Source organism: Rhipicephalus microplus, chromosome 8 (assembly GCF_043290135.1).
Source record: "Rhipicephalus microplus isolate Deutch F79 chromosome 8, USDA_Rmic, whole genome shotgun sequence".
Taxonomy (NCBI): Eukaryota; Metazoa; Arthropoda; class Arachnida; order Ixodida; family Ixodidae; genus Rhipicephalus; species Rhipicephalus microplus.
This window is the reverse complement of record NC_134707.1, coordinates 72,240,026-72,267,023: the sequence shown is the minus strand read 5'-3', so window position 1 is coordinate 72,267,023 and position 26,998 is coordinate 72,240,026. Positions and strand designations below refer to the sequence as shown.

The 26,998-nt window shown below is 45.9% G+C and overlaps 1 protein-coding gene across 3 annotated transcripts in view; it reads left to right on the top strand.

Moving 5' to 3' along the window:
- The window catches only part of LOC119165877 (uncharacterized), a 122,134-nt gene that overhangs the window by 20,405 nt on the left and 74,731 nt on the right, over positions 1-26,998 (top strand). For all 3 annotated transcript variants that reach the window (XM_075870610.1, XM_075870609.1, XM_075870608.1), the window contains exon 2: positions 3,594-3,703. In XM_075870610.1, coding sequence (XP_075726725.1) covers positions 3,604-3,703 — 100 coding nt within the window. In that variant the 5' untranslated portion in view covers positions 3,594-3,603. The remainder of the gene's footprint in view (positions 1-3,593; positions 3,704-26,998) is intronic.

Here is a 26,998-nt window from a genome sequence, read left to right as displayed (position 1 = left end):
CAAGCGAACTCCCTCGGTGCACACTTTGAACAGGTCTCCAACTCAGCCCATTCCAGTCCAGCGTTCCAACGTTACAAAGCAAGAACAGAAAACAAGAAATAGAATGGAAATTCACATATAATGACACATGCAATGAACCTTTCGTCTTAGCAGAGCTAAAAGCATCACTAAATTGCTGTAACAGGACTGCCCCAGGCTCCGACTGTATAGTGTACGAAATGCTGAAACGTCTGCCCCATGAAACACAAAAAACTCTACTTTCCTTGTATAATGCTGTTCGGTTTTCCGGAGAGATCCCTTCCACCTGAAAAGAAGCTATCATTATTCCAATTCTTAAACAGGGTCAGGACCCAACTTCAGCGTCAAGTTACAGGTCCATAGCATTGACGAGTTGCCTGTGCAAGGTCTTTAAGAAAATGATAAACAGGCGACGGATGCATTTTCTTGAAAAAATAGCCTACTTGACCCATACCAGTGCGGGTTTCGGGAGGCTAAATCCACTATTGACGACCTTGTCCGTATCGAGGCACAAATTCGTGATGCTTTAATTCACAAACGCATTTTTCTTTCTGTGTTTCTAAATATGGAGAGAGCCTATGACACAACGTCGCGCTTTGGCATACTACAAGACCTTTCACACCTAGGTGTGCGGGGCAGAATGTTGGCAATAATTGAAGGCTACCTGTCCAATCGGACATTCCGTATTCGAGTGGGATATGTGTTGTCCCGTACATTTGTTCAAGAAACAGAAGTGCCGCAAGGACAGGGTATTGAGTTTTACACATATTAAAGTGTGAATGTACTTCTTGCGCCTCGTTATCCCACGAAATATGTTTTATTGTACATATGTTGACGACGTGCAGGTCGGTTTTAATTCCTGTCACCTCTCAGTGTGTGAACAGCAGGTTCAATTAGGTTTGAACAAGGTCTGTCAATGAGCAGATGAGAATGGCTTTCAAATTAACGCGCAAAAAAGTACCTGCATCTTGTTCTGCCGGGAAAGGGGGGTTCATCCCAATCCTGAGCTTGACCTGAATGGTGAACGTCTGTCTGTAAAGTCTGAGCATAAGTTCCTGGGCCTTATTTTGCACGCAAAAGTAACCTTCATACCATATATCAAATATATAAAGAACAGGTGCCTAAAGACAATGAATATTCTTAAAGTGTTGTCACATACTACATGGGGTTGTGGCAGGAAATGCCTGATGGATTTGTATAGAAGCCTCATACGAATGCGTCTCGATTACAGTGCTGTCACCTATCAATCAGCGACCCCATCTGCCCTAAAGATGCTTGCCCACGCTCACCATCTAGGCATTCGCCTTTCTACGGGTGCCTGTCGAACTAGCCCCGTAGAAAGCATGTATGTAGAATCAGATGAGTGGTCACTCTATCTGCAGAGATGTTACCTGTCCTTCACATACTATCTCAAGGTTAACGCTGACGAGGAACATCCCGCTCATACCATAATTAATTATGTGTCCAATGCTGCCCTGCTCAACAACCGTTCTTCAGTGAGACAGCCCTCCTCGATCCGTGTAAGAAGCCTCACCGAGGAAACAGGCGTGCCACTTCTAGAGGACCAGTTGATGGCTCCCACGGCATATCCACGGCCGTGGCAGTGGCAGATATTAGACTGTGATGTATCCTTCGTGGATGTTACTAAACACGCACCTACTGGACACATCCACACAGACTTCCTTGAACTTCAACATAAATACATTTGCCCGGAATTCTTTACAGATGCGTCGAAGTCTCGCACTGGTGTGTCCTATGCAGATGTTGGCCCATATTTTTCACAATCTAGTATTCTGCACTCACAAATAAGTATCTTCACTGCAGAAGCCCATGCGATATGTGTAGTCGTAAAGCATATTAAGGAATCACATTTGCCACGTGTGGTTGTGTACACAGATTCGCTGAGCGTCGTAACAGCTTTGAAAACACTGAGAAAACAGAAAAATCCTGTCCTAATATCACTTTACTCTCTTTTATGAACGATTTACGCCCTCAAACGACAGGTTGTGATGTGCTGGGTGCCAGGGCATCGCGCTATCGCTGAGAACGTAATGGCGGACCAGCTGGCTAGGTCTGCGCACGACCACGCACCCACCACTACATTTCTGGCCGTCCCTGCTATTGACATGAAACCCTTCCTACGACGGGAACTGAGGACGTTCTGGCAACACCTGCGAAAAAGGGAAACGAATAATAAATTGCACGGTATCAAACTGAGACTTGAAAATTGGCCAACAGTATCTAGATCCCGCTACACACAAGTCACACTTACAAGGATACAAATAGGACACACTCACTCAACACATTCACACCTTTTATTTAATGGCGATCCGTCATTGTGTGAGAGATGTAGAGAACATCTTACGGTTCTCCACAACCTTGTGCAGTGCAATGAACTAGATGCTGTGAAAAACAAGCACTTTTTGCTTCCCTACCGACAGCAGCTGCTGCTACATACGGCCATGCTCATTGGTAGGGATCCGCTTTTTAAAATCGAATCCCTGTTTGCATTTTTAATTATATACGTAGGTTTCAACCCATATACCGAGCTGATTCGTAGCAAAACCTCACTACTGAGGTTGCGGCTGTGGTGGCTACATCTTCAGCATAGTTTTATTGTCACGACAATTCGCTTTAGGCCTCACTGAACACATTTCAAGCGAGTGTCATGCTTTTATTACTCCTATATTTTTGCCCGTGTAAGCGCGAGAAATTTTAAGACCCTTTTACAGCCACATATGATATACTTCTGCACATCGCTTGTCTACTGAAATGGCGCTCTTTGGCCATCGATTGGCCCTTGCGCCATTAAGCTCTCCACATCATCATCATCGGTTTCTGTGCTGCTCCCTGTAGAACTCCTCCGCCACCTTGAATATCTTGTTCATATTGCTTATTAGTCATGACATTTCCTTACTTGTACCCTATACGTCCAATTTTTGCCTGCGCACAAGTTTGTCTTCGCAACTTTTTAGCTTTTCCGCTTTGTCAGCCTGTTCAATTCCATCCATGTTATACCTTCTGATGTACGCTACCTAACGCCTATTGATTACTTTCGAAAGCTCCCCTAGGGCTATTTTGTCAGCTGCTTTTAATGATTGCGTGGTTTTCCGTCTCCTAATGAGATTTTTTTTCGACATGCTATAACCAACCTAATTGAGTCATGTCGGGGCGAAGGCGAGCTAGCGGAAGAGGGGACTGTCACGTGCAGCCTGTGAGGATCGGCGAAGCACCTTGACGCGTACTAACGTGACGCGAGGAGGAGGTGTTGTCCGGGCAAGTTCAGACAGGCGTCTCCGCGCAGGGAAAACCAACGCATGGATCACACAAGACAAAAAGGCCTGGCGGCAAAACCATAGTGGCCATGTTTCCAGCGCTTAAGCCGTCCGCGATCAGCACTTTGCTCTAGCAAGAAGTGAGGCGCCAAAGTGAAGGGCACGCTCGATTCCAAGAATGTAATAGGGGTAACAGCAATATACTTGCGATAATGTGGCGAAATTCATAGCTATAGCCTTCGTTTCGGAAACTATGACGTCGGAGCTTCTCGATGTAATATTTTACTGGTTTCTTTCCAGGTTACATAGGATGAAGGCCTTTCGTGCTGACAGCCTGTCCTTGATTGGCTTACTTTTTTTGTTTATAATAGCACAAGTACCTACTTGCGTACTGTCGGGACAATTTTTCAGTATGTATTTTTTCTTGTTTATATTCAAGCCTTATTTGTAGCAGTATGTGTATTTCAGTTGATAAAGCCGTTAAGGCTTCTGCACTTCTCATCATACCCACCACATCGCCTTCAGGTCTGACTGAAATATCTGCGTAATTTTTGTTTAGAAGACGTGGTGTATACCACGGCTGTATGATCTGTTCAAAACCTTCTGAAGTGGTGTAGCTGTTATGGTGCTCAAATGCTAATCTGTAATGTGTTGAATAGATTGTTGACCCGCTAACACTATTTTTAGATACAAGAGGCTCTGTAATTAGATTCAGGTGTCCCTTAAGGAACCCTAGGAGGTTGAGATTTCCGAAGCCCTTTGGTAACGTATCTAATAATGACATCGTGGTTTTTGTATGTTAAACCAGAACAAATATCATGTCAAGAGTTTGAGCAAAGAGAAGTAAACGAGTAAACTGGAGGGTTGTCCTTTAATGGAAGGCGAATATTGAACCCTGCATTATGAGTGAAAGTTGAAAAAATCGCAGCATAACCGCAAAGGGAATGGTGATGACTAGACACCGAATTAGACGCAAATGTCTATTTTGTTCCTTGCCTTCCTATCGTGCTGTTTTGATATATGAGCATGAATTAGAGGTCTAGAAGGCCCTTTATAGTGTTTTATAGTGCCTAGAAATGCCCTCTTTCAATGTTCACGCCTAAATGCGTATTAGTGTCTATAAATGCCCATTTCCCAAATCAGCGCGTATATGAGTGCTATTTGCGCCCACAATTTGTTTTCAAGCTTGCTTTGAAACCATTATTCCTGTGAAAAAAAAGCAGCATTGATATTTCCAAATACTGCAAGGTTCCACGAAAATACCTTGTTCTAACAATATTCACAACAAAACCGCTAAACGCAATGAAATGGCACTCGCTTTCCACCATATGCTACAAAGATGACATGAGCGATTGGAAAAGGAGCATGAAGAGTGCAAACGACTAATCCTGCAGCACTGATAGGAAGCACATGTAAGAGTCTGCTGGAGAATGAGAAGAGAAAATTAAAGATGGGAAAAAAGCAAGAGTGGGGTCTATGGCCGAGGAGGCGGCGACCGTCTTCTACAGACAGCTGTCTAGTGTAATGAAGGAACTGAGCAACACCCCTGAAAGCATGAGTGTTGCGGGTGAAAAAGAACTGCAGGTTTTTTGTGCGGCCGCGAGTATACGTGGCAATTAATGAAAAACCATGAAGCGCTACTAATGTATTGCTCATGTTGATTCAGTGGTAGCGAAGGCCGCCAAATTGTTATACTTTATAAAGCGAAGCCTGAGCCAGACGTTGGCATGTTTACAATTAACGGTGCATACATTCGCCCTATGCCTGAATGCACTTGTACCGTATAAAAATCATTGGTATATATTCTAAAATGACAAATGTGAAAAAATAAAGAACAGGGCTGAAAGATTTGTCCTAAGCCATTATTCAAAAAATCACAGCTGTACCAATATCAACAAGGAACTAGAATGGGAATTACTATAATCCCGGTGAATTAAACTGCGGTTACAACTCCTATGCAAAGCAGTTCACGGTAAACCTCACATTCGAAAATGAATGTACCTAAACAGTCCTCTGCATGCAATGTTTATCACAATTTTAGACTGTTTGTGAGTTTCATGCCTGAACAAAATGAGTTATAAAAATAAGCGTGTTGTGCCAATGAAGGTGTGTTTCTTTTACATTGTAACCAATCTGCTGCAGCTTCTTTGGGTAAAAAATTGTCATGTGCACGTGGCTTTTGTTTTGTTTGCAACTTACTACTTTAAGTACCCTTCTCTAGGTGAGATAAAAAGTTATAGTTAGACCCTAGAAAGTCCTGCATGCCCCAATAAAAGCGTTCTACCTCGGTTATTTTTAAAACTGGTTCGCTGCGAGCCACAGAACTATGATGTGAACAGGCAAGCTTGACTCATTTTTCTCTCATCCATATAGCCATCACGAACCTGATTTCTTCCCTGCTTTTTTCGAGATCGGGGCTGGATGATCACACAATGCATAGGCACCAAGAACCTCATGCGTACGCAATGTCACGCGCGCATGACGTGCCCCAGCCTAGTTGTGCACATACGCCATCAATGTAGTGTCATTTCGGCGTTCTGTGTTGTGTTTTACCCGTTTCTGTGGGATGGATCAGTCAGTGCATGTACTTTTGTAGAGGATGGCATGGATCATGTACCGTGACCATAATACACGACGTCGCTGCGTTGAAATTGCGGGAAGAGACGACGCACCAAACACAATTTTTTTATTTGTATGATATATAAGGAGACGTTGGCGCCGAAATATGGAACCGGATAGTTCTTAGCTCTTGAGTGAAACTTGAACACGTACCTTAAAGTAAAACATAAAAAGCAGTACATGCAAAACAGAACACTCGGGCACAGATATGCAAAGATGCACTTATAGGACATATCACAACAAAAATGTAAGTGTTCGAAAGTCAAAGGATTATGTCTCTGAAAATGTCTCTAGTTGTTCTTCGTCCAACCAGCACAAAAAAGCAGAGCGCACACGCCTGGTCCTTATAAATATGTATTCGCTCGTGTGTACATGATAGTCGACAAGTCATTCACTTCAGTACCCACATATAATGGGTGTCACGTGATACCGCACATAATAAGTACATGTGTTACACAAATGAAAGTTCGTTATTTCTTTGTACTTTCCAGCAGTTCCACTGTCCTGTAAGAAACGTGTTAATGCTTTAAAGCATGCGGCTGTAAAACTCCAGTTGGCCACGGGCCCAGACGTTTCTTCATGCTAAACGGTAGCGCTCTAACGCCAACAGTTCTGATTTAGGACGGCGTCTCGGCGTGTCATGGTGTGGACAGTCTATGAGAATGTGACATACGTCTTCATTTATAAATCCACATTCACATTCCGGTGTTTCAGCTCTGCCAGTTCTGTGCAGAAAATGTTTTGTGTATGCGGTGCCTAGCCTCAATCGGTGAATTAGAGTTTCCATTCTTCTATCTAATGCCAGCGTGATTTGGAATTCAACAAATGGATTGATGTGTTATAAATCACAGCTCTTTGTACTTTGGTCAAACCAAGCAGTTTTGCTCAGTCTGAAAGCTGTAGTCTTTATAATACTACGCAATTCATTTTTCGAAATTGGCAAAGAAACAGTAACGTCTTTACGATGTGCTTGTCGTGCTGTTTCATCGGCCACCGTGTTTCCAGCAATGTTGCAATGGCCAGGTATCCACTGAAATTTGACCTCATGTTGCGCCTTCTTTGCTTTGGTGAACTTTTTTAGCGTTTCGTATGTCATACTATTACTAACTACTGTCGTGTTTGTACTGGAGAGTGATCTTAATGCGGTCTGTGAGTCACTGAAAACTACGAATTTTTGCGCGTTTGCGGCTGAGTTTATAACCTTCATAGCATACAGTATAGCGAAAAGCTCAGCTGTAGTAGATGACGTCAAGCGACATAATTTAAATGACTCCTGATTATTAAGCTGTGGTAAAATATAAGCCGATGATGAAGACATTGTAAAACTTGAACCATCTGTGCAAATGAGTATGTACTCTGAATACCGCATGTGTATCTGATGAAGTGCAAGTTGTTGAGCAGCTCGGATGAACATATCTCTCTTTCTGATGATGCCATCCAGTGAGAATTCAATGCTTGGTAGTGCAAGCAGCCATGGAGGATAGTTCCTTTCAGAGTTCCAAAATTCATTTCTTCGTAATATATGTACAATATTCTGTAATTCTTTATGAGCATTGCTTTTATCCCTTCGTAAAATCTCCAGTGCCAATGGGTGGTCCTTGTGTTGCGTCTGTAAGAGAAAAAAATGGCGGCATGTTTTGATTGTTTTCATGATTGGAAAGGGTGGTTGTTGAGTTCCTGCTATGACGAGACTGCTGGAAGTCGCTCGTGGAACACCTAGCAGACGTGCAGTCCCCTAGCTAATAGTCTTTGAAGTCGCTCCTCTGTAGTGTGGGGAAAGACCATGGAAGGCTGTTGCAAAACATGCAACTTTTTGTCGTATTAAAACATTGTAAACAGCGAGCATAGATGATATAGATCCGCCCCATGATGTTCAGCAATTCTGCGGAATATATTCACTAGCACATTCACCTAGTTTTCGAATTTCTTTAGGTGACGTGCCCATGATAACTGCTCTACAAGTAGTACTCCAAGAGTTGAAGCGGTGTCACAATCATTAGTGGTTCTCCTTCTAAACTGAGATTGAAGTTTTTTCAACGTCTTACGGGTGAAAGGCAATACAGCTGTGTTTGCGGGCGACAGAACCATTCCCCTTTCTTTTAAAAAGTTGTTAATAATATTTATGGCGTCTTGCAATGCAATCTGAATTAACCGTACGTCCGTGCCAGATGCCCAAATGCACACATCATCTGCATATAAAGAGTATTTCAACTTAGAAGGCAGTCTTTTAGCTAAATCAGCCATAATACAGTTGAAAAGAAAGGGATGAGTACGCTTCCTTGTGCCACTCCCTGTCTGACATTGTGTTCCGCACTTTTTCCTTCGCTCATCTGAATGAGTATTTGCGACCTAATAGAAATTTAGATATCCACCGCAAAGACCTGCCGTACAGTCCAAGTTCCAACATACTCAGCAGAACATGAGTACGACTAACTGCTTCAAATGCCCTTTTGACATCTAAAAACACTGCTACCGTCAAACTACCACAGGCGCGTTCATGCTCCACATACGGTACTATGTCCAGTGTTGCATTCATTGTGCATCTCTGTTTCCTAAGAGCTGCTAAGTAGTTGGAGAATACACCAGTTATGTTGCACAACCACTGAAGTCGCGCATGAATCATTTTTTACATTACCTTACATAGACAGCTTGTCAGACTAATTGGCTGGAAGGATGATGCGAGCAATTTTTCGAGACTTGGGGCAATTTCTTTCATCCTAAATTATTGTTAACTATCTAAGAGTGTAGTTGTGCCCGTTGGCCCAAGATTCTTTATCATATTGTTTGTAATGCTGTCCGGTCAAGAGGCTGATTTTTGACGACATGATGCTGTAGCACAGTGAAGCTCACTTAACGTAAATAGAGGGTCTAGTTGAGGATGCACGGCCCAAAAGCAAGCATTATTTTCTGGCTGGCTAACATGACAGAATTATCAAATAAGCCACATTGTGATGCGGCGGGCCTACTGATAAGTTGACAAAATTCATCTGCTACCACAACTTCCCATTTGTCCAAGGCTACTGCAAGACCACGAAATGGGAAGCTCTGTGATACAGGGCCACTAAATGCTCGAATTACAAGCTAAATTCTTGAAACAGGTAAGTGGGGAGAGAGCGTGTCATACGAATTACGCCAGCGTGGTTTGCCTAACTTTTCTAATCGTGTGCGCATTACACTGAGGAGTTTCTGCGCATTTTTATATGCTTCTGAACTTACGCTGCATGGTAGGCCCTTTCTGAACGTCTTCTGATGGCTCTTAGATGTTCATACTCTCCATCGACTGCAGCATAGTCTTTTGGAATCAGGACTTTTTTGTACATTTATTCGCATTATCTTGCAGAAATTCAGTAAAGCTTTCAACTGTCCTAAGTTCACTGTTTTGGTTTGTTAGCAAGTACCGAAAAGTTTTCCTATTCGTACGTTTGCTGTAGCGCCTGATGTCGTCATTTCACAAGTAAAGGTGATTTATAAGAATTTATAAGATTTATAAGAACCACGTGTGGCTACATCTATTGTCCATCCAACACCATTCACTAGATCTTGGGAACACATGGTGACATCGCCGCAACTCGAGTAATCATTCCCTCGGAGAAAACTTGGGGAGCCGTCATTTAAAACTGTCAAATTGCATTTGTCTGCGGCACACTCAACAACGTTGTCTTGTGCCGCAGACAACAACGTTTGTCTGCGGCACACTCCACGAGTAACACATCGATCACTACTCCAGATTCTGTAGTGCGAATTATAGTCCCCACATATAAACGTATATAATTGAAAATATTGACGACATTTGTTAGCTGTTCCACTGAAATGCGGCTTGAGGGTTGTAGGTAAAATTTGATCACTGTTCCGCACTGCTCACCAAAGGATACTTTGAAAGCGACGAATTCCGGGAAGTCCGAATCACTTGAGTGAACTTGGTGAGAAGATAGGTCCTTTCTGACGCACAGATGTACTCTGCTAGGACCATTTCGACGAGATGACATATATCATGTAGTTGGAGAGGCGGAAATCATCATTCATTCCTGCCTCTTGGATGCAAAGTATTGGAAAGTTACATTGCAAATGTAGTTTACGGAAATCAGCACACTTCCTTCGAAGACTGTTGGCGTTCCACTGGTATATGAAGACATTTTTGTAGCGCTTATTCATATGGTACTTGTCGCAGGTTTGACCCGGATTGTTCACACAATAGTGCTTCCAGATGCAGCAGGGCTTTTACCTCTGGCAGGTTGTTTGCTTCCGGTAGAGCAGACAGGATTTCCTTAAGTGCTGTGAAAAGCATTAGTAGAATCAATTGCATGACTGATGCCGAAGCATGGTTCTTATTGAATGGTTCAGTTTCTGAGGTCTGTTGAGAACGACGTGACGCTTCGATGTTGTAGCTGGGGTGAACACTGGCGCAGTCGCTTCTGCTACTTTCCGGCTGAGGTCGCTTGGGCGTTTGCAGCTTTGACGCGTAGGTTGGGGTACTTGAATGTGCTTCTCGTGAGTGATCTCTTGGGTGTTCTCTTGGCGGTTCTCTTGGTATGTTTGTCAGGTGTTGTTGTTGTGGTGTGCGCTAGGGTAGATCACGTACAGGATGAACAATCTCAAGGTTTCGAGAGGGTTCATTGGGGTGCGGTTTTCTTCCATGGATAAGCTCAAGCTGATGCATTTATGCAGCAGCTTTACTTTGCGGGCCACCTTCACAGTTTGTACACTCAGGCTGAAGAACTGACTTGCGCTCTTTAAGGTGGTGTTCCTCTGAGCAGATCTTACACCAGCGTGTGTTACGGCAACTTTCCGTCTCGTGTCTGAATCGCTGGCAGTTATAACACCGAAGTGCTGGACCAAGATATTCTTCCACTGGGTGACAGGTGAATACTAAATAAATTCTTCCTGGAATGGAGCGGTCATCTCGAAAAGTCAGAATCACTGAGTAAAGTGGACGCGACGTTACTGCTCCATCTACCTGGCGGTAATATTTCATTTGCCGCCGCGCCGATATATCTCCTGAATCTCGCAAGTACTGTAGGAGTTGTTCGTCATATAGTGTAGACCGTCCACAGACGAATAGTCTCACTGAACGGTTCAACCGCACACTTGGCGACATGCTGAGGATGTACACCTCCTCCAACCACACTATCTGGGACGCTGTATTACCTTTTGTTACTTTCGCTTACAACACCGCGACGCAAGCGACTACCGGTTTTTCCCCGTTCTTTTTGATGTGCGGCCGCGAACCATCCCACCCACTCGAAACCATACTCCCCTAGCACCCTGATGCATCGGAGTGCTCCCCGCTTTCGGAAGTCGCCAGATACGCTGAAGACTGTCGTCAGTTGGCTTGGTCTATGACAAGTGAGTCTAAAGGTCTACAAAAAACCTGACATGACGACGCTCATCACATAGCACCTACGTTTTGTACTGGCTCCCTCGTGTGGCTTTGGGTGCCCCCGCACGTTCCTGGCCTGTCTTCTAAACTTCTGGCCCGGTACCATGATCCATACCATGTCATTGACGCAACCTCACCGGTGGATTACATCATCGAGCCCCTAACACAATCGCCAGATTTGCGCCGTCGAGGACGCGAGACCATACACGTCGACCATCTCAAGCCCTACTACGACCCCCTCATTGCGCCTTCTCCCTGAGTCGCCAGGATGACTACTCTTCACCCCGGGGGTATTGTAGTGGAGCATACGCACTAACGCGTATGCGCCTTCCAAAGAGAACGAAAAATGCCGTGCTCTGATTGCACGAGAACCTGGGCCGCCTTTGCCAGACTTGTCGTACGGCCATTTTTCTTTGCGACATCGTTGCGACTTCTCTAGTTCAATAAACGTCATCACAGTCTAAATACTGCAGAGGCACATGCTTTACTTTTCTAACATACCGAGTGTATGACTCTCGGATGAAAGGCTGAACTTTCAGGCCGCCTACATTCGAAAGCATCAGAAGACGCTTGGCTGAAGCTACGGAAGCAACGCTGACACTGAAGCGTCCATCTCTGGTCGTTCTGAGTGACTGCGCTTTCTCATTAGCAGCGGAAACTACTTCGGCTGACACTTGATTGGGGTTCACTTTCCAGAAACTAGCACCTTTAGCTGTTGGACGTAAGATAACTGGGATGCCCTCTGCTCGTTTCTTTTTATATGCAACAAACGTGAATGGTTCATCTTCGCTCATTTTTTCTTCATCTTTCAGGTAATAAGTTAACGTTCTATCGTCGGAAAGATTCTCTTCTAAACGAAGCTTTTTGCTCTCAGCTTCATCGTCTTCCATTGCTGCTGGGCTCAATGGAGCCATTCCGCGGTTGTGAATGAGCAAACGTGCCGACTTTATGATGTTTTGGCGCAGCTTTATGCCCCCAGGCTTTTCATTGTGTCCTGCAGTATCACTCATGAGGATTGACGCACTTGGACGAGCATAAGACTCGTGGCGATGGCTACCAACCACCTTAGTGTTCGCGTACTAGCGAAGTTTTTGATAAAGGAACCTCCTACCTATGAGGCGCTGAGCCTTCGAAGTCTTCACCCGACGTCTTGTTGGAAGACCGAGGAGAAATGGATGTCAGCGTAATAGTCCAAGAAAAGAGCAAAAATCAAACAATGCACAAAAAGAGCGCCTGAACAGAGCCACTTATTCTTCTGCCTTCCCACCAAACAAAGGCTAAGCGTTGTCAGGGTTGGCGAAGGCACAATGCAGGAACGACAATAACAGGAACACAAGTGAAGTGGCGTAGCAGTAGTAGTAGTAGTACATGGTCCTAGTATTGCCATTTTTTGTAAGTTTAGTTTTGCGTGAAAAAAAAACACTACGATATGATTATGAGAGACACCGTAATGAAGGTCTCTAACATTTTGACGATCTGGTGTTCTTTAACGTGCACTGACGTTGCACAATACACTGGCGTCTAACTTTTCACCTTCATGTAGATGAGCCCACTACGGCCAGAATCGAATCCGCGACATTCGGATCAGCAGCGGAGCGGTGTCACTAGTACACCGAGGTGGACGCGAAACAAGAGTCGATCAGTTTGTTGCATCGCGTGCACACTGAAAGCAAAAAAAAAAAACTAACGACAAGCTCACATTTCATTTGAACTTTTTATGACTTTTTTTCAACGTTCATTCATTATACCCGCTCCGAAAGGGCAGCGCATAGGCACAGGGCAAAGAAAGAAATAGAGACGAAGAGCGCCGTCATTCTTTTCTTTCTGCCTTTGCGCTTCCCTTTCAAATTGATATGAAGTAGCTAGCCCAAACCAAAGTACTTCTCATCCATGCTACGCAACAGAACACACAAATTATACATGTCAACTAGAATAATGTCACGTACAATTCTCTCGATGAAGCACTGTTCAAAATGCAGGATGTAGTCAGGAGGCGAAACATTTTTCGTCTGTTTTTCAAAACAAAGCTAGCATTTAAACAAGTTCTGATGATTGTACGGTGAGTGACGTCAGAGCGCCAATGTCAACGTAAAGTAGCGACGTAAAAGCAGGGCCATTCCTTGCTGTACGTCACTCCCTCCATCTTGGGGCACCCACCCGCGAGAAAGAAAGTGACATTCAGTAGAAATGTATTCTTTTTCTGCTACTTGTAGCGGTGCACAACTTAGCAGGCATAATCCAAAGTGCGCAGTGCTTACATTACACTTGTCAGCTTGAAATACCGAAAGCTAGTTAGAGGCCCGCTAAGTTGTTCACCGACAGGCGAAAAATTGATCCTAGGTGAGGAGACCTGTCGTTTCCCTCTTCTGGGGTATCAGTGAACTGGTTATTTGCTCCTGCGTTGCCCTTGCCAGCCACGACGAAAGGAAGGAGACCCAAGAGAGTGTTGATTGAATGTTCAACACTTGAATCACAATTCTGAAAGAACGTAATCTGCGATTTGCGGGAAATCCATGCCGATGTTCAACCACTGGTGCCTTTGTGCAACCCTTACAATATTGTCGCAACGTGAACACAGAGGTCGTATTTTAAGCAGCAGCGGGTCGGTCTTTATTATTTACCACGTGCCAGAGAGTTCCTTATCTTTCTCGTTTAGTGTTCTGCATAAAAGCGCGCAGATGTGCGTATGCTCTGTTGCCTTCGTCTTTTTTTTTTTTTTGCAAAAATCACGTGAATCTTGCCTACCTCCGAAAATGACATTGTCCCGATGCGCATACAAGGCGCTCTACTTAAAAAACGCACATATGCACTGGCACCCTCAAGACAAGCGAGAGTTATCTGGACAAGTAGGGTTTCATCCGAATGACATGCACGATCTCGGGTGAGCGGTTTCGGCGACTCGAACTGCAATCGCCATCAGGAAAAACTGCCTTGTTGACGTCGTTCAATCGTCGGGTGACTCGATATGGGCGAAGTAACGTAGTCATAGCTTCCCTGAAAGTCCGCGTCGACGTATTGGGATCCAGACACAGACCTTGTCACCTGGTCTGTACGTTACTAATCTACCTCGCAGGTCGTATTGCTTCGCATCTTTGTGTTGCTGGTGACAAATACGGACGCGGGCTACCTGTCGGGATTCTTCGGTGCGCTGACAAAATTCTTCGGCGTCAGCATGAGTGCCGTCACACTCGTGCGGCAGCATAGCGTCCAACGTTGTAGTGACTTCGTGCCCGTGTATAAGCTAAACGGCGTCATTTCGGTAGTTTCCTCCCAGGCGGTATTTTAGGCGAAGGTCACGTAAGGCAAGATTTCATCCCAGTTCTCATGTTATATGTCTACATACACGCAGATAATGTCTGCGAAGGTCTTATTAAGGCACTCCGTTAGTCCGTTCGTTTGAGAATGGTACGCAATTTTTCTCCGGTTAGCTGTACCGCTGAGCCTGAGAACCAACTCCAAAAGTTCTGCCATGAACGCAGTTCCTCTATCCGTGATGAGAACTGTTGGAGCATCGTGCCGAAGGACGTCGTTTTCTACGCTGAAATGAGCCGCTTCTGCTACTGTGGCCCTCGGCATGGCTTTATTCTCTGCGTAAAGAGACAAGTTATAAATAGCGACAATGATCAATCTGTTCCCTGTGGTAGAAGTTGGGAATGAGCCCAGGAAATTCATTCTGATTTCAGCGAATGGCTTTGCTGGTACTTGGATGGAGTGTAATGAGCCGGCCGGCTTGGCTTGCCTAAGGGTACTTTGCGTCTTTGGCAGTCGGCACAGGTTTGGACGTGATGTTTTACAGCAGTAGGTAGGTTCGGCCAGTAGTAACTGTTTTGCAGTCGGGAAAATGTTCGAGTGTAGCTGAAATGACCAGAGGTGAATTCACCTTGGCAGGCTTTGAGAATTGCTTTTCGCAGTGATGCAGAGATGATGAGCAAGTGTGGGCTACCGGTGGAAGAAAAGTGCTACTTGTATAGGACGTAGATTTTCAAACAAAAAGACGGTAGTCCTCTGGCGAAAATTGGCGGCACCTCTTCATGTCGTCATTCTAAGAAGTCGAAAAGCGGAAGCAGGTTAGGGTCACTGTGCTGCTTTTGTGAAATAGTGGTTGCGTTGATGATTTCCAAAAAGGCAGCGTCCATGGACTCGTCATTAATAGCGGCTCGCTCAACGGCTGACCGCGAAAGACAGTCTGCACCTGTATGATTCTTCCCTGATTTATAAACTATTATCTTATCAAACTCTTGAAGCCGACAGCTCCAGCGTGCCAAAAAGGCCGCATGTGTCTTTCAAGTTAGTGAGCCATCAGAGCGACTGGTGATCACTAACGACCTTGAATAGGCGGCCGTAGAGATATGTTCGAAATTAGAGAACCGCGCAGTCCACGGCAAGGCATTTTTTTTCGTTCGGTAGTCTAGTAGTTCTCCTCCGTGCAAGAGTGAGCTCTGCTGGTATAGGCTATCACCTTTTCGTAGTATCTTGCCATTTTATCAGTACGGCGCCCAAGCCTACATTACTGACGTCGGTGTGAAGAGCTGTTGCCGCTTCCTGGTCATAGTGCGCAAGAGCCGGAGGTGTTTGGAGGCGTTGGCGTAATTCCTTTAATGCAGTTTGTTCCGTTTCAGTTTTTTTCGTCTATTGCGGCGCCTTTCACACGCCAGAAAGGCATGTCAAAGGTGCCACAGTAGACGAAAATTTGGCGATGAATCGTCGGTTATAAGCGCAGAGGCCTAAGAAGCGCCCCACTGCTCTTTTGTCATGCGGTGCAGAAAATTTCGCAACACCGTCAATTTTGCCCGGGTCAGATTGAACACCATCGTGGCTGACTACGTGGCATAAGAAGAAAAGTTCACTGAAACCTAAATGGCACTTCTCTGGTTTTAAAGTCAGGCCAGCTGAACGTATAGCTTGTAGAACTGCGAGTAAACGACTTAGGTGTTCCTCGAGTGTAGCTGAGAAGACAATAACGTCGTCTAGATAGACCAAGCACGCCTGCCACTTCAAGTCTGATAGATAGATTGACAGACAGACAGACAGACAGACGGAAAGATAGATAGATAGATAGATAGATAGATAGGTTTATAGGTAGACAGATAGATAGATAGATAGATAGATAGGTTTATAGGTAGACAGATAGATAGATAGATAGATAGATGGATAGATAGATAGATAGATAGATAGATAGATAGGTTGATAGGTAGACAGATAGATAGATAGATAGATAGATAGATAGATAGATAGATAGATAGATAGATAGATAGATAGATAGATAGATAGATAGATAGATAGATATATATATATGTGGGGTTTAACGTCGCAAAACCACCATATGATTATGAGAGACGCCGTAATGGAGGGCTCCGGAAATTTTGACCACCCGGGGTTCTTTAACGTGCACCCAAATCTGAGCACATGGGCCTACAACATTTCCGCCTCCATCGAAAATGCAGCCGCCGCAGCCGGGATTTGATTCCGCGACTTGTGCCACTTCAGTTCTGATAGCAAAGTGTCCTTTAAACGTTGAAAAGTGGCTGGCACTGAGCATAACCCGAATGGAAGCACTTTAAATTCTTAAAGACTGCCGGGCGTCACGAAGGACGTTTTCTCACGGTCTTTCTTGTCGACCTGTATTGGACAGTTGCCACTTCGATTGATGATATGTGAGGTTTAACCTCCTCAAACCACCATATGATTATGAGAGACGCCATAGGGGAGGGTTCTGGATTTCGACCACCTAGGGTTCTTGAACGTGCACCCAAATCTGAGCACACGGGCCTACAACGTTTCCGCCTCCATCGGAAATGCAGCCGCCGCAGCCGCGATCCGAGCAGTTGCCACTTCGCAGATCCATTGATGAAAAATAGCGTGCATGCTGCAGCCGATCAAGAGAGTCATCCATGCGGGACGATGGGTAGACGTCTTTTTTCGAGACTTGGTTTAACTAGCGATAATCTATTAACCAATACGACGGGGGATTTCCAGGGACTTCTTGGAGGGTGTAATACGTCATCTTAGAGCATCTTCTAAACCTGCTTTTGTATCTCCTCGCGTTCTTTCAGAGCCACGCGATATGAATTTTGCCGGATTGTTCTCATATTTTCTTCAAAAATGATGTGATGCCGGGTCAGTGGTGTTTGCTTGACCTTCGGCGGGCACGAGAAACATTTTTGAAACTGGTGTATGAGTTCTAATAGGCGCTGTTTATTCGAGAGTGACAGGGTAGAGGAAATTAGAGCACTGCACGGGCTTGATTTTCCGGCTCGAGCTCGGCCTGGGCCCGCTTTATGAAGCCCGAGCCCAGCCCGGGCACGTGGTTCTAAGCCCAGGCCTGGCCCGAGCCCGGCCGTACATGACCAACCCCAACCCGGGTCCGGCCCGGGCCCGAGGGTATGTTTCGGTGCCCGGCCCGGGCCTAGCCGTACATGACCAACCCCAGCCCGGGCCCGGCCAAGGCTCGGGTGTTCATTGCTAAACTTGCTAAACTTGTGATTAGGCCTGGCCTGGGCCCACTAGAGAATATTAGTTGTTGACTATGATTATTAATGATGCTTTGTGCTTTGCAGCGGGGAATCAGAGAAAATATTCAGTGTGCACATGCGTAAAAATGTTTTTTTGCCCACCGTGATAACTCAGTGGTTAAGCTGTCTTGCTGTTAAGTAGTAGGACGTGGGTGCGTTACCATGGCCACGGCGGCCGCATTTTGACGGGGCAAAAGGCAAGAACACCCGTGTACATATATTTAGGTGAACGTTAAAGAACTCCAGGTGGTGGGAATTATTCCAGTCTCCACTACAGCATGCCTCGTAATCATATTTTGGTTTGGGAGCAAGGAATATAGATGAATTCTTGCCTATATGTCACATGACAAGTCATTAAAATAGCAGTAGAGGAAAAATAAAACATAGCAACAATTTTTTTAAAAAGAAAGTGTACAAATAACATGAAAAAGCCGATAGAATCAAACCCCGAACATTTTTGTTGATTCTCTTCTATAAACTCGCGTTGAAACATTTTAGCGAGGTACCTGTCATCGAACGCGTTCCGACGAACGTTCAGGACGTGCGTACAGCAGTTCATCCTCGCATACGGACACGGCGCCCTAATTATGTTGGCAACCTGGTCTGTCACGAACACCACATCGCTCAACATGCCTTCATCAATCCGCAACGTAGCACTCTTTTGTACAATCTCTTTACGGATGTTCTCTACCGTTTTTCTCTCGGGGGGAAAGTCAGTAGTAAACGAAAAAAGGCTCCTCTGTTCCCATTTCACACTTACGTAATGCGCCGTTGCAATGATATAGGCAATTTTCTTGTGGTCGTCGGTCCACATGTCAAGGGTCATCGAGCAGCGAATTTCCTTCATCGCTGACTGAATCTTAGGCATCACCACTTCTCGGAGTTCGTTTGCAACTTCAGACACTCTGCAAGACATCGTTGCAGTATGCGGAGTCACGGTCATCGCGGATATGCTCCCATACTTGGCATCAAGAGCAATCAGTTCGTCGGCAACATTGAAGAATCCATGATCGCAAACAACGTCAAATGGTCACATATATTTAGCGCACCACTTCGCGCAAGCAGTCGTCAGATTTTCCTTAGCGGTAGATGAAACCTGCCGTTTATTCTCAGAGAAGAACGAAGAAGTGGCAGTAGCGTCACCAGCAGCCTTGCATTTGTGGCGGTTCAGATGTGACGTTGGTGTCTTCCCATCATCATATGCGAAGAAAGCCTTGCAGCTTTTGCTAAGCACATGTCCTACTGGTCATAAGGTGTGCACGTCAACAACTTGCAGGAATTGTTTCCCCAGCTGGCTTTTCTTAGCTTGCTTGGAGACGAGCTTAAGCTCGCCGGCAACGAGCTTGTCTCGCAACACTGCTGCATACATAGCGCCACGTGTAGAGGAGACAAATTACGAACTATAGAACGCCAGTAACCAACACAATAAAAGCATCAGCGCGCTCTGCCGAGCTACGACACAACATGCAAAGCCTTCTCTTTTGTTCTCTCTCTTTTTCAGTATATGGCGACTTGGGCCCCATGCTACTTACGAAGCAGTTCCTTGCATGAGGTTCCTTATGGGTGGGCTGCTATATGCGTGTTCTCCACCCAGCCGAGTGTGGCCTAGCAACGGAGGCCATCTTTACTCTCTTATTCTTACGCGCTTTTTCCCACACATGCCTCTTATTTCTGCTCACGCACGAGGAGTCATCAAATCTCGCAGTGGTCACTGCAAGGCGGTAGAGCCTTCATTTTCCGGATAGCGCGAATCACACGCGCCTGCACCTTAAGATGCTTCAGGTGTGCGCCTCGTCAAGACAGTTACGAGCTTGCGGTGTCTGTGACAAGTTCATCATCATCATCATCAGCCTGACTACGTCCACTGCAGGACAAAGGCCTCTCCCATGTTCCGCCAGTTAACCCGGTCCTGTGCTTGCTGCTGCCAATTTATACCCGCAAACTTCTTAATCTCATCTGCCCACCTAACCTTCTGTCTCCCCCTAACCCGCTTTCCTTCTCTGGGAATCCAGTTAGTTACCCTTAATAACCAGCGGTTATCCTGTCTACGCGCTACATGCCCGGCCCATGTCCATTTCCTCTTCTTTATTTCAACTATGATATCCTTAACCCCCGTTTGTCCCCTAATCCACTCTGCTCTCTTCTTGTCTCTTAAGGTTACACCTACCATTTTTCTTTCTATTGCTCGCTGCGTCGTCCTCAATTTAAGCTGAACCCTCTTTGTGAGTTTCCAGGTTTCTGCTCCGTAGCTAAGTACCGGCAAGATACAGCTGTTATATACCTTCCTCTTAAGGGATAATGGCAATCTACCTGTCATAATTTGAGAGTGCTTGCCGATTGTGCTCCACCCCATTCTTATTCTTCTAGTTACTTCAATCTCGTGGTTAGGCTCTGTGGTTATTACCTGCCCTAAGTAGACATAGTCTTTTACAACTTCAAGTGCACTATTACCTATCTCGAATCGCTGCTCCTTTCCGAGGTGGTTGTACATTACTTTCGTATTCTGCAGATTAATTTTAAGACCCACATTTCTGCTCTCCTTGTGTAACTCCGTAATCATGAGTTGCAATTCGTCCCCTGAGTTACTCAGCAATGCAATGTCATCGGCGAAGCGCAGGTTACTAAGGTATTCTCCATTAACTCTTATCCCTAACTGTTCCCATTCTAGGCTTCTGAAAACCTCCTGTAAGCACGCGGTAAAAAGCATTGGGGAGATTGTGTCCCCCTGCCTTACACCCTTCTTGATTGGTATTCTGTTGCTTTCTTTATGAAGCACTATGGTAGCAGTTGATCCCCTGTAGATTTCTCCCAGAATGTTCATATATACTTCATCTACGCCCTGATTCCGCAGTGTCTGCAGGACGGCTGATATTTCTACTGAATCAAACGCCTTCTCGTAATCTATGAAGGCTATGTATAGTGGTTGGTTATACTCTGAGCATTTCTCTATTACCTGATTGATAGTATGAATGTGGTCAATTGTTGAGTAGCCTGTTCGAAATCCTGCTTGTTCCTTTGGTTGATTGAATTCTGATGTTTTCTTTACTCTGTTAGCAATGATCTTTGTAAATAGCTTGTACACTTGAGAGAGCAAGCTGATCGACCTGTAATTCTTCAAGTCCTTGTCATCTCTTTTCTTATGTATTAAGATGATGTTAGCGTTCTTCCAAGACTCTGGTACCCTTCCCGTCAGGAGACACATCGTAAACAGGGTGGCTAGTTTTCTAACACAATCTGTCCTCCATCTTTCAGCAGATCTGATGTTACCTGATCCTCACCAGCAGCTTTGCCTGTTTGCATGGTCTCCAAAGCTTTTCTGACTTCTTCTATCATTACTGGTGGGGTGTCATCTGGGTTACTGCTAGTCCTTATAGTATTAAGGTCGTGGTTGTCTCGGCTACTGTACAGATCTCTGTAAAACTCCTCCGCTATTTTAACTATCCTATACATATTGGTAGTTATTTTGCCTTCTTTGCCCCTTAGTGCATACATCCGACTTTTGCCTATCCCAAGTTTCCTCTTCACTGCTTTAAGCCCTGCCGCGGTGGTCAAGTGGCTAAGGTACTCGGCTGCTGACCCACAGGGCGCGGGTTCGAATCCCGGCTGCGGCATCTGCATTTCCGATGGAGGCGGAAATTTTGTAGGCCCGTGTGCTCAGATTTGGGTGCACGTTAAAGAACTCCAGGTGGTCAAAATTTCCGGAGCCCTCCACTACGGCGTCTCTCATAATCATATCGTGGTTTTGGGACGTTAAACCCCACAAATCAATCAATCAAATCTCTTCACTGCTTTAAAGCTTTGTGACAAGTTATATTCCCATAATTCCCTCACTGCCCAAGCGAAAATTAATATGACGCTTTGAAGGTGATTTACAATTTACAGTTTGACGAGAAAGATAGCCACATACAACTCGGCCTACACCTTTATAGGCGCAACGAAGAACGCGAGCAACAAATATCTTTGTTTACTTACAAATTGTATTGTATGTGTCAACCACAAATACAAAAACCGAAATCTTCGTTTGTCCCGCAGCCTGAAGCCCTGGCCCGGCACGTCGCTTCAAGCCCGGGCCCGGCCCAGGCCCATGGTTCAAGCCTGGGCCCGGTCCAGGCCCGCACTTTCGAGCCCTGGCCCAGCCCGGGCCCGCCCGAAAACGCTTCGAACGGCTTGGCCCGGCCCGAGGGCTGGCCCGGGCCCGTGCAGTGCTCTAGAGCAAATGTCGACAGACAAATGTGTAGAGGCTGGGATGGTCGCGTCGTCCGGTTGCAAAGCGAAGCAATCTCTGGCTTGATCCACATCATCATAGTAGGCAAATACTGTGCCATTCTGGATGTGACGGCGCTCATTGCTGATGTTGGTGAGGAGTACTTCTGCCCGACCTTCAGTTAGTGCCAAAACGCCTCTCACTTTGGAAACACCTTGCCTAAGCTATAGCGTGACTATTCGCTCCGCTATCACCTCGTGATAGCACGGTCGTTCACATAACACCGACACAAGGCAGCAAGATCTCGGCGGGAGGATCACATCATCGGCTACACGTAAATGTTGCAGTTGTTCTTCAGTGGGGGCGTCGACGCAAGGATGGGCGGAAAAGGTCACGTACGTTCTGGAATGTTCATGACACCACCGTTCTCTCGCAGGAAATTCATAGCCAAAATCAGTTCTTTAAAACAGTCCGGTAAAATCAGAAAAGTGGCAACGAAGCTGGAAGCACCGATTACTAGCCGAGCGGTGAATTTACCGGTTGGCGACATTAGCTGTCCACCAGCACTCCTTATGGTCGGCCCACTCCACGGCGTCTTGACCTTCTTAAGGCGGTCAGCGAGCTCTTGTCGCATAATAGAGAAGTCAGCACCAGTGCCAACCAGTGCTGTTACGATGTGTCCGTCTATAATAACGCTAAGGTTTGAATGTACAAATTCCTTGGCATTTGTACTCGAGGTTGCCGTCGACTTCGTCATCACCTTCGTCATGTCGTCTTTCTTTAGAGGCAAGGGGGTCTGTTCGGCGTCTCCGCGATTGCCAACCTTCCCCCGAAGGTCGTGGCAGTTTTCCTGGCACGGGCTCGGGGAGCGGTTTCTGACGGCGTCAGCGTAACTTTGGCGATGCGGGGAAGTATGACCTCGTGCAGGTGAGGGGGACCACCAGCGACCACGTGGTGAAGAAGTTTGGTTGGTCGGAAGATGATCAGCACCATGGTCACGAGAGTCTTCAAAATAAAATGAAGAGGGGCGAGAAACGTTTCCAATCCAGACTTCTCGATGGCGGAAGTAGCGCGAAATGTGGCCTCGTTCGCCGCAGTGGAAACAAAGGGGGTCGTCAGTCGGTAGTGCGCCACATGTTGATCCGACATACTGGTGGTTGCCGCACAGGTTACCGCAGCCACCAAGGCAAGGTAACGAGCCATGGCTGAAAACGTGCTTTTTTTTTTCTGGGGCAGGCAGAAGACGGCGGATGGCATCAGCATAAGTCAATGAACGTGGTTCAGGCGGTGGCGGGGATGGAAAGGCTTGCCGGAGTTCGTGGCGCAATATTTCTGCAACAGAAGCAACTGGATGCTTGGTAGACGGAAGGCCGAAGGCCCAAGGTTCTTCCCGCAGAATTTGCCTAATCATTTGCCGTAGAGAGCTTTCGGAAACGGTAGCGTTTTGAGCAGCGGCACCTACAGGTGTTTGGTCGGGCAGGTGGTCAAACTGGCGGCATCGTTGCCGGAGCGCCCGCTTGATGACAGTCACCCCTTTGATAAATTCATCCGCTGTTGTCGGCAGATTTCGTACAAGGCCGGCGAAAAGCAGTTCCTTAACTCGCCGCATCAGGTGACGAACTTTGCTTGCCTCAGGCATGTCAGGGTCAGCGTGGCAAAATAGATGAGCTATATTCTCAGCGAACATGACCACGCCTTCGTTCGGTTTTTTCACGCGGGCTGCAATCATCCGTTGTGCGAGATCCCGTCGGTTCGCACTCACGACCATCTGGAAAAGCTTTTGGCGGAAATCGTCCCATGAATCATATCATTTTTTTTACTTCTTGCTGTAGACAAGTCACCAACGTCTTTGTTTCAAGTTATTTAATTTTTGCAGAACTTTATTGTGCCTATATTTATTATTTTGAGGGCCTGAAACAGTGTTGTACCTGCCTATCTTTGGTGCCTAAAATACACTTTCTTAGTGCTAAAAATCCGGCCTGGATTGATGAGAACGGGAAGCGCGGTGGTAGCTTACTCTATTCGAACCATGTAGACAAAATATTTCAAACGTTTCTATACGTTTTTTTCTATACAGGTGGTTCAAAGCGGATAAGCGATCAGGTTTGGCTGGGTAGCATAAGCTCTACAAATGCGTACGGCTTTTTGCAGCCGCTTCTCGTGCTCTAGACGCCTCCTGGTCCTTTTGAGGATGTCGGCGTGCCGCTGAGGCTTTGCCAACCCTTACAGCTTGCGGGTGCACTTGTCTGCGCTACTATGCCGCTGAAGCTTCGCGAGCCCTCAACTCCTGCTGAGCTAGCTGGCGCGGCCGTTTTCTGCAGGTTCGCGAGCCTCCAACTATGGATCCGCTGTTGTACGTTGCCGTGCGTCAGGCGGTCTGCAAGCCCTCAGCTCCGAATGCAGTTGTTCTGCCTTGTCTTCACTGTCTTCACAGGCGAAAAAAAAGAGATTGCAGGCTAAAAATGAACAACACGGTAGCGCCCCTAGTGGTCTCCACTCAAACCCAGAACACGCGGCGGGAGCGAGCGCCTTACAATATGGCTGACATGTCCAAAAAACGGGGGGCGAATGTATCAGTCTTGAGTACTAAGGGAGAATTGGAAAGAGGAACTTCAGTAAACGCTCCCGTTACGCAATTGTTACTCCCCTGATGGACACCGCAGACAAACACATGCCGCCCACGTTGATATTCGTGGGCCAGATTACTTTTTTATGTGCCACACTTCACCAAACAACAACAGTAAAACAGTAATCAATTTGGCATCCGCCAATAATAAAAGCAGCGCTGGTTGAACAGAGAAGGCCTGCTAATACAGCTACCGCAACGTGCGTAACATGTCTAAAATATAAAAAATTGAGGAAAAAAACACGAGCGGTTCATCTGCTAAGGAGGGGCGTCAAAGCTGGCCAAACAACGAAATATGTTCAAAACAGAGCTTCAAAAAAATTAACCCCGTATCTGCATCTTAATCTGAAAACTTTGTCGAAAGACGATTGTCTTGCGTGTGGAGAGAGTGAACAGTTTATTTGATGTTCTGCGCAAAAAAAATTGGTTAATGGTATTCTGAATGCGCTAGAGAGCGTTAGAGAGCGTCGAGCGTGCAGCGGAGGCAAACGAGCGCATCAAGACAGGCCACACGTGAGACATGAGCGCCATCTGGCAGTTTTCTTGGAAAACAAAGCGCGTGGCTCTGAGACGGGTGTGCGCGCCCGTCTCAGAGGTGAAAAGGTGTAGAACGCAAGGCGACAGGTAGGTGCCACCGCCGTCTCGTCTTAGCAAAGCGTTGGAAACACTCACCTTTTCGTGCAAGCGTTGCATGGTCAGCGCAGCGTGATTAAACGCTACGATCCTTAAATTTACTTATGTATGCCTTTTCTAGTAAACAATGCACACGCAGAATGTAAAGGTGTTATTGTAGTGCCCCAGACATGCGCAATAATTCCTTATAATTGACAATTGCAGAAGTATGAACGCTAAAGCTTGAGCAACATTGCTGGGCGCTGCGGATAAGGTCGGCCGTTTCCAGTACCCGTTGCTGTTAAGAGTGGACAAACAGACAACTGTACAGACAGACAGACAGACAGACAGACAGACAGACAGACAGACCAAATTATTTTCGTCGAAGGTCCCCAAGAAAGACTATCGTCTCTAAAATAGAGAACGGAAGAACGTAAACGAAAAGCACGCCCAGATGCACCTTCCTTCATTCTGCAAAACTTACTAGTGCGCTCCAACGCTGAGGTTGCAGGCTAGAATGATTAAACTGTGGCAGCATGACAAATGTGGCGCTAACATATTAAGCAATCTACCTTACAAAGGGATCATTACATATCAACTGCGTGTTAGTACAATAAAAAAGTTTCACACAATTTATTCTTGAATAAATAATGGTTGCTGTATAGGTAGTTTTTTATGAGTGTTTCAAAAGAACGCACTAAAAGACTTGCGCTGATGTCCGTGCTGCCACTGCTTGCAGTTCTTTCAGTGCAACTATGTTCGTGTTTGCACTACTCATATTCATGTCGTTTGATGTCGGCGAGCACATGGACGTGCAAGCCGGTGGGCTCTGTTTTGTTCGTGCGCGTGTTTCATAGATGTACATTTCTATTTATTCGTCATGAAAGTTAGTGTATGCTCATCTTTCAAGAGCACGACGTTCTGTATTTTGCTGCTAGAATAAGCAAAGGTGACGTAACTTGTCTTCAGCTTCCCGCGAACTTGTTCGCTGGTCGGCCAAAAGACTGTGCGTGCATCAGCTTACAGGTAAGTGGGGGCCAAATTCGTGGCATTTCATGCTACATTTATAGCTTTTACAGTGTAGTTGAATACAGCTTAACATTGCTAGTGGTATTTTCATCTCCTAACTCTGTGCTTGTTCACAGCATGTGAAATGTGATGTGCTGTATAATTGTTTGAGAGCTCTATAATTGAGAGCTCTATAATTGTTTGTTTTTTCTCCAAAGACATTTCTGAGTGCTGTTCCGCTATCATAAAACAAAAAAATGATCTGCTCATGCTTACATGCTCTGTTCATTGTTAGCTGAATTGAACTAAATAAAGGCCATTGTTACCACCTGCCTCCAGTCCTGCTGCCTCCGTCTGCACTGCTGTGCCAGTGTGCCTCTGCTGTTAATTGGTCCTTTCCGCAACAATATCTGTTTCAAAATAATAACGTCGGGGCGGGTTTGTACGTACCCTGACACACCAGAATTGGTCCCTCAGGGGCACTATGTTACGTGAACGGCAGGGTGCTTAGAGATTAGGCCGGACTTCTTTAGGGCTGTAGTGTATGTAGACGAGGTATGTCAACAGATAAATTTCGCATAACTTCAGTGGCATAGCCAGGCGATGGCACACGCGGCCAGTGCTCAACCCCCTCCATCGGTAACAACAAACGTTTTAGGCAGGTCTTAAAGAGCCCAATATGTCAATTGACCACAATTGCATACCCGACCTCCAATTCAGATGAACTCCCCCCCCCCCCTTCACCTA